Below are 13,152 nucleotides of genomic sequence, written 5' to 3' on the forward strand. Positions count from 1 at the left end.
CACTCGTGTCACATGTTCAACACCCACCAGAGAATTAAACACATTTTGCCACCATGAATATTAACAGCACCTTGAATTAACATATCACTTTTTTTAAAAGTGCTTTACAGACATTCTTCCATAGACTTTCCAAGAAACAGCACAGTAATACGACAACAGTGGCCATCAGCGTCTACTGTGCTCTCACTATGACCGGAACACCGTACTTAGCACTTGACAGGCATCATCTAACTCACTCTCTCAACAGCTTTTAGTGGCGGCTATTCTTATTATCATCCCTGTTATTAAGGGTTCTTTAAAACGTCATTTAAGAAACCCTTGCTTTACTCCTATTCTGCAGACTTTCTCCCATGCTTAAAAATCGGCATAGAAAAGCAAACTTATTCAATGTAATCTTTTTTCCAACATATGTGAGGCTGTCCCTGTGACCCCTGGGATGGAGGCCTTTGTAAAGTGGAGGGCCTGCTTCGTGAGAAGGACCTCCCCATTTTCCAGGGAAGACGCGCACACTGGGCTCACGGGGAGCACGGGCGCCTCCGTATGCATCACTGTGAGGAAGCAGGGAGCACCCAGGGGAGACGGGGCTGCCGCTCGGGCGCGCTACTTACCAGCTCTGTGTGAACTTTAAGATGTGCCTGCAGCTTATATTTATCTGGAGTCGAGTAGTCACAGCCGTCAGTGGGACACTTCAGCAAGATGTTACTGTGTTTCTGAATTACATGGCGTTTAAGGCAGTTTTTGGTGATGGAAGAATAATGACACTGGGAGCAATAATACAGATGTTCCCGGGTGTGGGTGCGGACATGCATGTCAAAATGCACTTGGTACCAAAAAAGTTTGCCTAAAAAAATATTTTCACATGAGAACAAGGAAGTTTCTTTTATCCTGAAGTTGATTTCTTTTAATCAGTATTATTTTTTAACTACTATATTTCTCTCCCTCTCATGCTTGTCCGGGTCACCCTTCACACTTTGCACCACATCTCTGGCTGGACATGACTTTTCAAAGGTGGCAGGTGGCAAATATTAAGGGTGCTACTACTTCTGCATGATGTCACAGCTGGGAGAGGAGGAAACGGATGTTTATCGAGGACCAGTTACGGTGCCAACTACCTTTATGCACACGCGTGAAATCAACGAGGCTCTAAACTCTGCTGACACCTGGGCCATCTACATCCTGTCCTGCCAGCTCTCCACGAGACCAGAGGCCACGCTTTCACGGCAAGCTGGGAGGGCTGCATTCGGGGTCTCCCTACAAAGAGCTGCTGCCACTTCTGTGATCTCTCTGCTCATCTAGGACATGGCCACAGCTTAAAGCTCGACTTTAAACTTGTCACGTGCCACAAGAAAGGTGCTTCTTGGCTAAAGTTCTGGCAGAGGCCGTGGGCTAAGCGTCCGCCTGCACGCCTGACGGAGCCAGCACGGTTAGCTGTCCCGCCATCCTGGCTGCCTTCACAGGCTTCACGTGCTGAACTGCACGCACCACCGTGCACATCGCTATCTACGAATGACGGCTAGCTCACTTAGAAGGCGTTCTGTGCAAAGAGACACGAGCTCAACTCAAACACCAGGTGACCCACAGCCAGGCGGGGACGGGAGGGGCTGCTGGGAAGACAGCCCCCAGCCTCGCGCCCCGGCGCCCCCCTTACCACAGTATTCGCACTCCAGGTCGCCATACACCTTCCGGATCCTCTCGCACAGGCCGGTATTCATGCGCCTCTTCTGTAAACTGTCCAGGATCTTCATGAACGCAGTGATGCCCGCCCGGTGCTCGGGGAGGGGCGTGCAAGAGTCAGGCCGGCACAGGGCCACGTCCCTCCCACCAGCTCCCGGAGGAGGGTCTGAGGCCTCGGCTGGGTTTGCCCTGAGACCCCTGCCGGGCTCTGGGCCATCGGATGGGAGGGCAGCCACTTGCTGCCCTTCTGCCGGGGGGCTCTTGGCGCCCTGGGCTTCCGGGTTTGCTGCGGCGCCTTTGGCCTTGGACAGCAGTGGTGTGACGTCCTGGCCCTGAGCTGGACTGGAGCCTCTCTGCTGGGTGTGCAAGGTCTTCTCCGGAGCAGCCAGAGCCTCGGCAGAGGAGGGATCACTCTTCAACAGGAACTCATCGGAAACCACCGCGTGCCGACAAAGGTCGGAGGACACCGCGGAGGCCGCCAGCTCGCAGGGTGCTGGGGCGGCGCTGTCTGCCTGGGCGGCGGCCGAGCACACAGGCGCGGCGGGCACGTCTGTTGGGGCCTCGGACCCCTCCTCGGGACGAGCGTCCCCAGCGCCGGCCGCCTCCTTGGGTGCGTTCACCCCCTGGAACACAAACTCCTCTTCCGCCAGCTGCAGCTGCCCGCCCAGGGCCTCCTGCTGGATGTCCCCGCCGGGCCCCAGGAGGCAGAAGCTCTGGTTGATGGAGCTGGTGAAGACCAGGGTCTCCTGGGCGGCCCCGTGCGCCTCCTTGATGTGGGCGCGCAGGCGGATGGAACTGACGAACTTCTTGAGGCAGAGGGCGCAGACGTACACGAACGGGTGCTTCCTGACGTGCAGCTCCAGCGCCTGGTACTTGGTGGCCCCATGGCCGCAGAGCTCGCAGGCGAAGGGCCACTTGTCGCCGTGAACCAGCATGTGGCGGTCGCGGTCCAGCTCGTTCTTGAACTTGCGCTCGCAGATGTGGCAGTCGTAGAGCAGCTGCCGCTTGCCCTCCCTGGTCATCAGGCAGAGCTCGTCCAGGGCCTCCTGGACCTTCTTGTCCTGCGGGTCGTGCGCGTCGCGGATGTGCTTGATGAGGTTCTTGACATCCGAGTACTTCTTCTTGCAGAAGCGGCAGTGCTGCTTGATCTTCTTGTGCACCCGCTCCACGTGCACCTTGAGGTGGCCCTTGCTCAGGCAGGTGAAGGAACAGCAGTCGCAGGCGAACTTCTCGCCCGTGTGCTTGCGCAGGTGCACGTTGAGGTTGGCCTTGATGGCGCTGGCGTAGCTGCACTGGGAGCACTTGTACGGCTTCTCATTGGTGTGGATCCGCAGGTGGGCCTGCAGCGAGTGCTTGAACTTGAAGACCTTGTTGCAGTACTCACAGGTGAAGATCTTGAGCTGGGTGGGCCCGAGCCTAGAAACAGAAGACAGCACCATTACGGGTGGAGATCCGGCACCTTCCTGATGACCCCTACTTCCTTCCAGCTGCCGAACACCGAAGGCTTAAAAGTGAGCTAAAAGGGGCTGAGGACGGACGCATGCACTCATTCATCAACAAACAGGACGGGGAGACGTAGAGCGGACCAGGCGCACACGGAGAGGAAGACCGGGCCCCTGCTGCCCTGGTGCTGGGAGATAGGAGACAGGTCTGCACACGGCTGCAGGACAGTGTGCGAGTGGCGACAGGTGCACGTGCGGGCAAGAGAGAAGGCGCCCTCTAACACAGATGAAGGTAGTTGGGCAGAGGAGATGCCTGAGTTGAGGGATGCAGAATAAGGAAGAGGGAGGCAAGAGAAGGCAGAGGGATGTGTCATTGGCTAGGCACACGGCAGCCAGCGGTGCTCCAAAGCTGACCCAGACGAATTCCGAGGTATTCTAACAGGACCAGTCTTAATGGAATGAACTCAGTCTGCTCCATGAAACTAGATACGACCTGCTTGGGTTTGTTCAATAGTTTTGATCATCCAGATTCGCCTATTCATTCCATCAACTGTCAGGGTAACACTCTTTCTCTCTGCTGCAAGTTTCCACGTGAGGGCCACTCTTTCGTGAAAGAGCCCTGGCCTTTTTCCACATCCTCACTTCTCCCCAGGAAAAGGGAACTGGCGTATCTGAGCGGGGACTTTAGAACAGGACCAAGCCTCCACAGCCGTGCTCACTCCTGCCTTTCTGGTGAGAAGGCGTCTGCCTGTGGACAGCACGTGACACAGTAGGCGCTTAGCCAGGAGAGTCTGGCGGTGGCAGTCAAGGACCGAGGTGGGGGGAGGCAGACGCGCAGGACAGCCAGCGGGAGCTCAGTGTGACCTGCCCCAGGCTCCCTTCTCCCATGGCTCCACCAGTCATGGGCCTGACGTGCGAGCCCCCGTCTTCTTCCTCCTCCAGCAATGTCTGGTTCAGAACTCAGACAGGGAAAATAAGGTTGTTCAACTGCCATTTGTTAAACTCAGACATCATTAATTAATAAGTGATTGCCATTTTATTACCACTCGCCTGTGCGTTTCGAGCACTGTGTTAGATTTTGTGTATGCGATAGAGAATGAAAGCCTGGTCTGCCTCACGGGTCCCTTCTCTCTCAATACGGCGACGTGGATGCCGAATGAGATGGTAATAGTAATCACGGCTAACAATTACTGAGTACTTACAATACTCAAAACTCTTTGCTAAGTATTTAATTTCAACCCTATCATTATGCCCATTTTACAGGTGAGAAAACTGAGTATAACCCAAGGTCATACAGTTAGTAAGTGGTGAAGCCAGGATTTGAACCCAAGCAGACTAGAACCTGCACATTCTTCCACATCCTCCTACTGCCTGGAAACACCGTGAACACCAACCCCCCTCGCCGATGGGACCATACATGCGGACCTCCTGTGAGGCAGGTGAGGCTTCCTCTCTCCATAACTGCTCCCTCGGGATTCTGCCTAGGTTATCCAGGTAGGTCCTCAGAAACACTGACGATCATTTAGTGCCATTAATCAGACACCATTAAGCTGTACCCACTGTAACTGTAAAGTCTATATTTATGGAACTATCCATACAACTGTGTTTGACCAACACAGGTTACCTTATGTTTTAAATGAAAAATATTTAAGCAGACTGCGGTCCATAAACACCAGAGGGTAGAAGTCCCATGCTGTAATTGAAACATTCAAATCTGAAAGGCAGTACTAAGCCTGCATGCTAAACCCAAGGCTAATTTAAGGAAACTAATTTGGACCTTTCTTAAATGACACAGATACCCAGAAGGTGATCATTTTACTGGAGGAAGAAACTCTGGATTCACAGCATTAATTAAACAAGTCACAGTATTTCCTTCTCTAATGCAAGGTCTAAATGGTCTTAGGAGCATCTCTGACTCTAATTTTTTCGTATTATTACCTGAATACCTGGTCAAGCCCTCAGTGCTGCCTCCCACCAAGGGTGATGAATCGGAAGAAGTGGCCAAGCCGCCGGCACCAGGCTCTCAAGCGCAAGCCTGCACCCGTGGGCTGATGCACAGAGCTGCGACGTCGGGTGATTCCTACCACATTATTTCACTCCGAATGTCCCCTATTCATTGAGAGAGGCATTCTCTCCCACTGCATTTTAGAAAGCATTCAGCCAGAGCTTTAAAAGATCAGACCCCTTGATCCGGTTATTCCACTGCTGGGAATCTAGCGAAAGAAAGAATACGAAATTCAAGCAAAGGTGCTCATTGCATGAGTTTTCACAATAGTTTAAGAGTAGAAGCTGCTTGAAGGTTCCAACGTAGGGAACTAGTTTGGACATTTCTTTTTTTTTTAAACTCACTCATTCATTCATTCATTCTTTCAAAAAAGTATTCCAGGCACTGGGGACACAATGGGGACAAAAACAAACACAACTTATGCTCCCTTGTAGTGCACCTTCTATAGTAAGTGGTGGGCCAGCCTGGTAACCATATAAATGAGCAGATAAGGACCACCAGCTCCCTGTGATGGAAAAAGGCAGGATGCTCTAGGAGCCCAGGTCAAGGCAGACTGATCTGTCTGGGGGACAGGGAAGGCCGCCCTGAAGACTGGACATTTGAGCAGACAGCTGAAATATGAACAGGAGTTAACCAAGTGAGGGGGAGGGGAGGCATCCAGTATGAGGAAGAGGCACGTGCAGGAGAGATCAAGGAAATAAAAAGGACCCGGATGGCTGGAGCAGATGCTGGAGCCCAGAGAACCAGAGGGAGCACAGGAGGGGGACCAGGCTGGAGAGGTGGCAGCCGTGGAAGACCCTGTAGGCCAAGTTCTCCTAACAGCAATGTGAAGCCTTAAAGGGTACAATCAAATGGGCATTTTACAAAGAGCTCACTGGCTGCAATGTGGAAAGCTGAGTCGTGGATCACGATGCTACAACATGTCACTACAAAACAGAGTTTGTGAATAATTTGAGTAACAAAGGAAAGTAAGTACAATGGGATTAAGTATTAAAAGCAGGATACAAAACTGCACATAAAATATAAATTCGAGGGCTTCCCTGGTGGCGTAGTGGTTGAGAGTCTGCCTGCCGATGCAGGGGACACGGGTTCGTGCCCCGGTCCGGGAAGATCCCATATGCCGCGGAGCGGCTGGGCCTGTGAGCCATGGTCGCTGAGCCTGCGAGTCTGGAGCCTGTGCTCCACAACGGGAGAAGCCACAATAGTGAGAGGCCCGCGTACCGCAAAAAAAAAAAACAGAAAAAACCAAATATAAACCCGATTTTATAAAATATATGGGCTGAAAAAAGGCTGGAAGGAAATAACATTAAAAATATTAACTGCTTATCTTAGGGAACATTAAAAATATTAACAGTGCTTATCCTAGGGTAGTGAGATTACAAATAATTTTTTTCCTTATAGATTTCCGGACTTTCGTCACACGAAAAGCCTCTTTCGTAAATGTTTTACAATTTAGACTATAAAATATTAATAGAATGCTTGACAACAGGAATACAGCCTCAATCTACTGATTAAATACTGAGTATATTTACCTGTAACTAGATTAGCATTGAACTGAAACCCTCCCCAACAGACCTTGAAATATCATGAAGATAATTAACTAAGGTCTACAGATCAACCTGCGTTGAGACAAGAAAGATCCTCAAAATTAATTCCATTTCAGTGTTGCCAAAGGAGTGCATATTTTTACAGCTTTATCGATTAATTCAGTTGCTCACATTTGCAAGAAGAGAGGAGTGAGGCTACAGATGAATGAAGCACCCAGATGACATGATGTTATAATTCAACAAGAGCACTTTCCACATATGGTATCATTTATTCCCCTCCACTAAACTAAGTCAGATTCTACTGGACAGTCTTGTGGCCAGTGTAAGAGAGGCTCAGAGGCAAAAGCATTTGTGTCCATTCACAGCAGAGCCTCATCCAGGCAGTGGCCATGTCTGTCCTAATCTCTCTCACATCCCCAGTGCCTGGCACATAGAAGGTGTTTAATCTGTTGGGCTGAAGTCCAGTAGAAGGGCCTAGAGCCAACCCAGGTCTGCCTGGTGCTAGAGCTTACGCTCTCATCAAGAACACCTCACTTCCCCCTCTTCCAGAAACAGAGGGAGCCCACTTGCACTGGCATTTTGTCTTTCCCCTCAGCTGGGGAAAGGTGTACAGAACTCAGGTGATGAGAGTTTGCTGATCTACGTCAGCAGGTACATATCACAGCTGAGCTGGTGACCACAGGGAGGGTGGGGGGACATGCAGGCTAGTCCCCTCTGGGACATCGACTCACCCAATGTATTTGGAGGACAGTTTTCAGTGTCGATTCAAGTTTTAAGCACTCGTATCCTTTAAGAGGGCAATTTCAATTCTAGCAATTTATCTCACAGGAAGTCTTGAAGAAGTATTGAAAGAGGGAGGAACCAAAACCTTGTCCGTCAAGCAAAAACTGGCTATATATAAACTAGTGCATCTACATGACAGCAAACACACTTAAAAAAAATATGTACTGAAAAGGAAAAAGTCAAGGTGTGGTAAGTTTAAAAAAATAGGTTGATAACAGTGCCTTTGGTATTTTATGCTAGGAAAAAAAATAACAAAATTAAAGTGCTATATTTTAGTATATCATGAAAAACTTATGGTGGCCTGTGAACCACGATGTCTATAGTAGTGACCACGACCAGAAGAGGCGCTATGTGTTACTGTAACTGCACATCACACGGAGGTTGGAACCTTCTACAGGATGCTTATGCTACTTTTGAAAGTAGGGGGGAAAGAGAGATTTTCTTTTTCATTATAAATTGTGGAGCTATGAAAATCAGCTAATTTACTAAGTAAGGCCTTGTTCACACCTCTTTTTATTCAGATGAAGCACACATCTGCCTTAAGCAGAACGCTCCACCTTCCTTAAGCCGAGGCGCTGCGTTTCCCAAGCATCTTGCTGATCTGCCGCGCGTCGCACAGAGGCTGCTTGGGCTCAGCCAGCACTCTAGGGCCATAATGGAGGGGCTAGTTCTCAGGTTCAGTCAAGAAACCGAAACCCTTCATAGATGGGTTTGCACACAGCGTCCTGATAAGCTAACACGCCCATCTCTCGCCCTCTGCAGCGGTGGCTGGAGTCGCACAGAACAGAACGCTTTACCTGCTCGACTTCATGGGCTGCTCATAGGGTGTCTGCTGGATGGCGTACTCCTGGTACCCTCTCCGGGGCGCCAGGTCGGCCACCGCGGCCTCGGGGTCTGCGGCTCCTGCTTCCGGGGGCCCAGCCTCCACCGGAACAATCTTGGTAGCACCTGAGATGGAGGCATAACGCACCACGTATTAAAGAGGCGCCGTGAGGGCCCTGACCACCCCCTGCCCCCAGAGCAGGGGACGGAGCCTGGGAAGCACATTTCTTTACTGTGTGGCACCCATGCAAAGGACTAGTTTTCCTTCAGTTCACACCTTTAACTTGTGTGTTTGTATACATGTATGCATGTGTGTGTAAGTGTGTGTGTGTGTGTGTGTGTGTGTGTGTGTGTGTGCATGTGTATGTTTGGGGGGAAAGGGCAAGTTTTCCAATAATCAAAACCTTCTTCTGAGATACATTTTCACTTGATCTCATTAAAAAACAAAAAACTAGATCCATATACACATACATGCTTCCTGCAAGATTTCACATAGATCCACATGTGTTAAACTTTACGCAAATGTAAAACAGCGTCAAGACAGAATGGAGCAGTGGAATCAACTGTGAACAGGAATCTAAGCTGCCTGGGATCTGGTCCCAAATATGACATCACCCTCCCGCCTCCAGACCTCTGTGTCCACCCTGTGAAATGAAAGGTCTGGAGTGGAAAACTCAAAGGTTACCTTTATTCGTGCAAGTCCAGGATGTGAAACGATCAAAGACCGTTTATAGCAGCGTATGTGCACGAGGGTACACGCACACGCACGTTATATATCAAGTGCACTAAAGAAAAGGCTCCAATCTACCTCTCGTTTCTGGAATAGCAAAGGAAATTAACCACTTTTTACCCCCTCCCCCTTACAGAAATCTCAGAATACTACCATCAATTCTTAAGAAATCATTATAGAAACTTTCTCTAAAGACAGCTAAACACAGGAAGCTCTCTCCTGGCATTTCCATTTCCCGGAATAACACTTCTCTGAAGTAGGGTGGGGCAGACAAAGTGACTTTCCAGAAACAACTTCTAGTCACATAATCTTATACGGCTTTTTCTCTGCTGATTACCTTACCCTGCACTGAAGTATCAAGAGGCATTTATTCAGCGTTTTCATTTTAAATAGTGAGTTATCAATACTATTAGCACTGAAAAAAGATGTTTAAAAAGGCTCTAGCTGTCCTCAAAATCCTAAACTTCATTTTTCAAAATTTTATTTAACAGCTATCACCTCAAATGGATAGGAAAAAACCCATTATTATACTTTGGAATCTACTATCATACTGCTTTTTGTCTAAAGTATCCTTTCCTGGAAGAGACTTTTTAAAAAAGGGTAGTATAAGAAATCCACTGGCTATTTTATGTTTAAGGAAGAGGAGACAGGAATTTCTAGTATCATAAAATATATGATGAACCCACTAAAAAATGCAAAAAAAGAAAAAAAAAGTGAGGTGGAGGGTTTTGGAGAAGCCGCCAACCTCCATGTGGTGCGAGTGGTCTTACACGTAGGATGGGGCGGTAAGGGCGGGGAGGACATCCAGGAGAGGGGCTGGTGAGGGGGCAAAGAAAAAGACACTCTCCTTGGCCACTGCTCCTGTGAGCGGCCACTCAAACGACAAGGACAGGTCGTGGCTGCAGAGGTGGCGGAGGCAGCAGCAGGGGCAGCCCTCACTCCCTCTCCTCTGGACACGCTCGTCCACCACAGCCCTGGGCAGTGACAGGTCAGCCATCATCCCAAGGTACTGGGTAATTCAGTGGACAGTCCGACAGTGAGGAAGCCGCTCAGGATCACAGCCCCAGCTGTCAGGCTGCCTGCGGCACAGCCCCGCCCACAGAGTCCCACTCTGTCCCCTCCCGCTTGCTTTGCTCACCTGGAATCACTTCATGAGCCGTTAAAACCACACTTATGATGGGCTTCTTGGCTCCGGAGATCTGCGCGGCCTCTTTTCCCGAGCAGACCTTCTGGACTTTCTCCACTCTCTGAGTCCGCAGTCTCTTCGGGGCCTTTTCTCGATCATCTTCCTTATACTTCTTCTCCAGTTCAAGGTCAGATTCGTTACCTAAGGAGCAAATACCAAGATGCATAGAATATCCTCCTATGTCAGTGATGGAGTCAGGGAGTGCACACAACCCCAACCCTTTTACGGGACGACAGTAAAGGAAACATACACGTGTGATACAGACACTGGTCCACGGTGCCATGCAGGCCCCTTTACCACTTCGGGCAGCATCTTTGCTTCTTCAGTCTTTCACGTGATTCAATAAATATCATCCCCCGCCACAGGCCACCACATGGGCACGGAGGATACAGCTGACAGGGCAGGTGGAGCCACTCATCTTGTTGTCATGAAGCCAACCAGCCCACAGTGTCATCTATCATCAATCAACACTGCGGAGAAGACATGGTCTTCTTTAGATATACAGCCTAAGAAGTTGTTCAGTTACTCATCTTCCAGTTAGTAGGTGCCTTCCATGTGCCAGGCACGGTGGATATAAAGGCTGACAGGGTTTTGTTATACAGCAGAAACTAACACACCACTGTAAAGCAATTATACTCCAATAAAGATGTTTAAAGAAAAAAAGAAAACAAGCTTAGCTACAAAATAAATAAAAGTAACCTAAAGAAGACTGACAGGGCACAGACCCAGACCCTGCTCTAGAAAGCCCTGCAGCCTGAGGGGTAAGAAACACTTCATATCAAAGTGAAGCATAAAGGAGTGCGTGCTATTCCCAATTCCTAAGTGAGAAGGAAATACGGGGAAGGAAAGGACAGGAGTTGTCTCTTTCCAAGAATCACAGCCACAAACCTGCAGTAGCCTGCCCAAGAACTACTTCTTCAGAACATTCTAACAAAGAGACAGGACCCACTCGGCACAGCCCTGAGTTAGAGATGAACACGGGGTGGGTGGATGGTCACGGGACAGGCACAGGGTGCAGGCTTGGAAAGCGCTGGAATAGGGGTTGTCAGGGAGGTGAAGTCAGAACCAGGAAGTCATAAAGCAGAAGCCGGAGAAAAGGGAGAAACCAGAGGGAGACAGCCTGAGGCAACTCAGGAAGCCTGTGCTTCCCGTGATTTAAGTTGTCCACAGCCGGACCCACAAAGAAACCTACCGATGGACGCCTGAAGGAAGACAGAAAATGGAGAAGTGCAAGCTCCTAGGACGGCATGCTGGCTGGAGGAAATCTCTCGCAAGACGAGGCCAGGAAAAAACCTGGCTAATGGGGCAGGTGGATTGAAACAAACAATTTTCTGTGTTCTATAAATGAGAGTCTTTTCACGCTTGTCCCAATCATCCAGGTGCTTGGACATTTTTAGATCTGGTAGAAACAGTCATGGGTTTTTTTTAACTGCTGGAAAAAGGTCTTTAGTCATATAATTAGTGTCAGCACCAAACATGGTAACAGCAAACTGAAAAGAAATATTAGTAAATGAGATCATGATTCAGAGTGTACTCTGCAAGGCCAAAGGGAAAAGTCAAGACGGTTACATATATCCACCCCTTGAAGAACACAATGACTCCTAAAAAGCTGAAGAATGGGGCAAAACACGGTATCCCCAAAGTCACTGCCGATGCTTACCTGATGTTTTCTGATTTTTGATCTGCATCGGGTAGTTTTAAGAGATAGGTGTGCATAAATATAGAATATGCTGGATGCTATAAAGAGGTAGAAACATACTATAGGACTTCTTGCTTTTAAAAATGACGCTTTATAAAAGAATTCACCACAGATTACAATTCAATACGTGGATGACACAGCAGGAATAGATAACGTTTATATAAAAAAAAAAAAAAAAAACAAGAATTAGAGCTTGCCATAAGGTGAATCTGGGTTTACATCATGAATCAACTACAAAAGCCAAGAGCATACACACGATGTCAGCCGGCATGACCACGAAGTAGCTGAAGCGATCGTGGTTACACTCCCCACACTCTGCACTGGATTGACCATATCTGGACTCAGCTTTACGCATCGTACGTTAAGAATACACTGCAGAACTGGGTGCACGAGGATGGTGGACAGGAGTGGAAGAAGGTCTGGAGGACTGAAACCCGCTAAAGACATGGGAGTTGACCCAGGTGGAGATGAGGAGACTGGATGGGACTCCGGTCTCTCAGCCCAACGATTACCACAGCTCCTATTCGTGTCCTTGCTTCAGCCACCCGGCCCGGTCCCCAGGACAGAGGAAGCCGCTCCAGCCATCCTGGCAGCGGGAACTCCAGGACCCCAGCGTGGCCAACAGGGTCTGGGGTGAAGGCTGCCAAGGGCTTCTGGGAACAGTTTCCTTCCCTAAGAAAACCTCTCCTTCACTGGGCATCACTACTGTCCACTGCCTGGAACTGAGGCAATCACCCAGAACCTACAAGAGATCAAGGGAAAGCCCAGGTCGACACCTTGAGGGTCCGAATGAAGGATGGACCCTGGGACGGCAATGGTACATCTGCACCCCTCCGACCCAACCCGACCCGACCCTGGAACCGCCGATCCCCATGCATCTGTGATGTGGGAGAATGGACATTCCCACTTTCCAATTCGTTTCTAATTGATGCCTCTACTGAAAGTATCTCGACTAACACACTCTCCAAACCATTTTCCATCTTGACCAGAGAGTGAATCGTTTTTAAAACCCAAATCTGACCCTGTCACTCCCCTGCTTAAAACTCTTCAATGGCTTCCCTCCCATCTCCATGAGCAGAAAGTGCTAGATAAAGTCCTCCAAGATTCGCCATCAATCATCTCTCCCACGACCCCTGCACCCTCAAGGCCAAGATCCCCAAGTATGCACCCACATGTACTCATCTGCTCACCCCTTCAGGCTCCAACTATACTGAACTACAGCCCCTGGAACTGCATGCAGGTCCCCGTAACATCTAACACCCAA

General features: G+C 49.4%; 1 protein-coding gene across 1 annotated transcript in view; it reads right to left on the minus strand.

The window, feature by feature from the left end:
• The window catches only part of ZFAT (zinc finger and AT-hook domain containing), a 187,258-nt gene that overhangs the window by 111,307 nt on the left and 62,799 nt on the right, over positions 1–13,152 (minus strand). Inside the window, exons 4-7 of the mRNA XM_060127706.1 lie at positions 10,142–10,330; positions 8,249–8,399; positions 1,649–3,090; positions 609–841 (exon numbers count right to left, since the gene is read on the minus strand). Of these exons, the coding sequence (XP_059983689.1) occupies positions 609–841; positions 1,649–3,090; positions 8,249–8,399; positions 10,142–10,330 (2,015 nt within the window). The remainder of the gene's footprint in view (positions 1–608; positions 842–1,648; positions 3,091–8,248; positions 8,400–10,141; positions 10,331–13,152) is intronic.

The sequence above is a fragment of the Lagenorhynchus albirostris genome, chromosome 17 (assembly GCF_949774975.1).
Source record: "Lagenorhynchus albirostris chromosome 17, mLagAlb1.1, whole genome shotgun sequence".
In the NCBI taxonomy this organism is placed as follows: Eukaryota; Metazoa; Chordata; class Mammalia; order Artiodactyla; family Delphinidae; genus Lagenorhynchus; species Lagenorhynchus albirostris.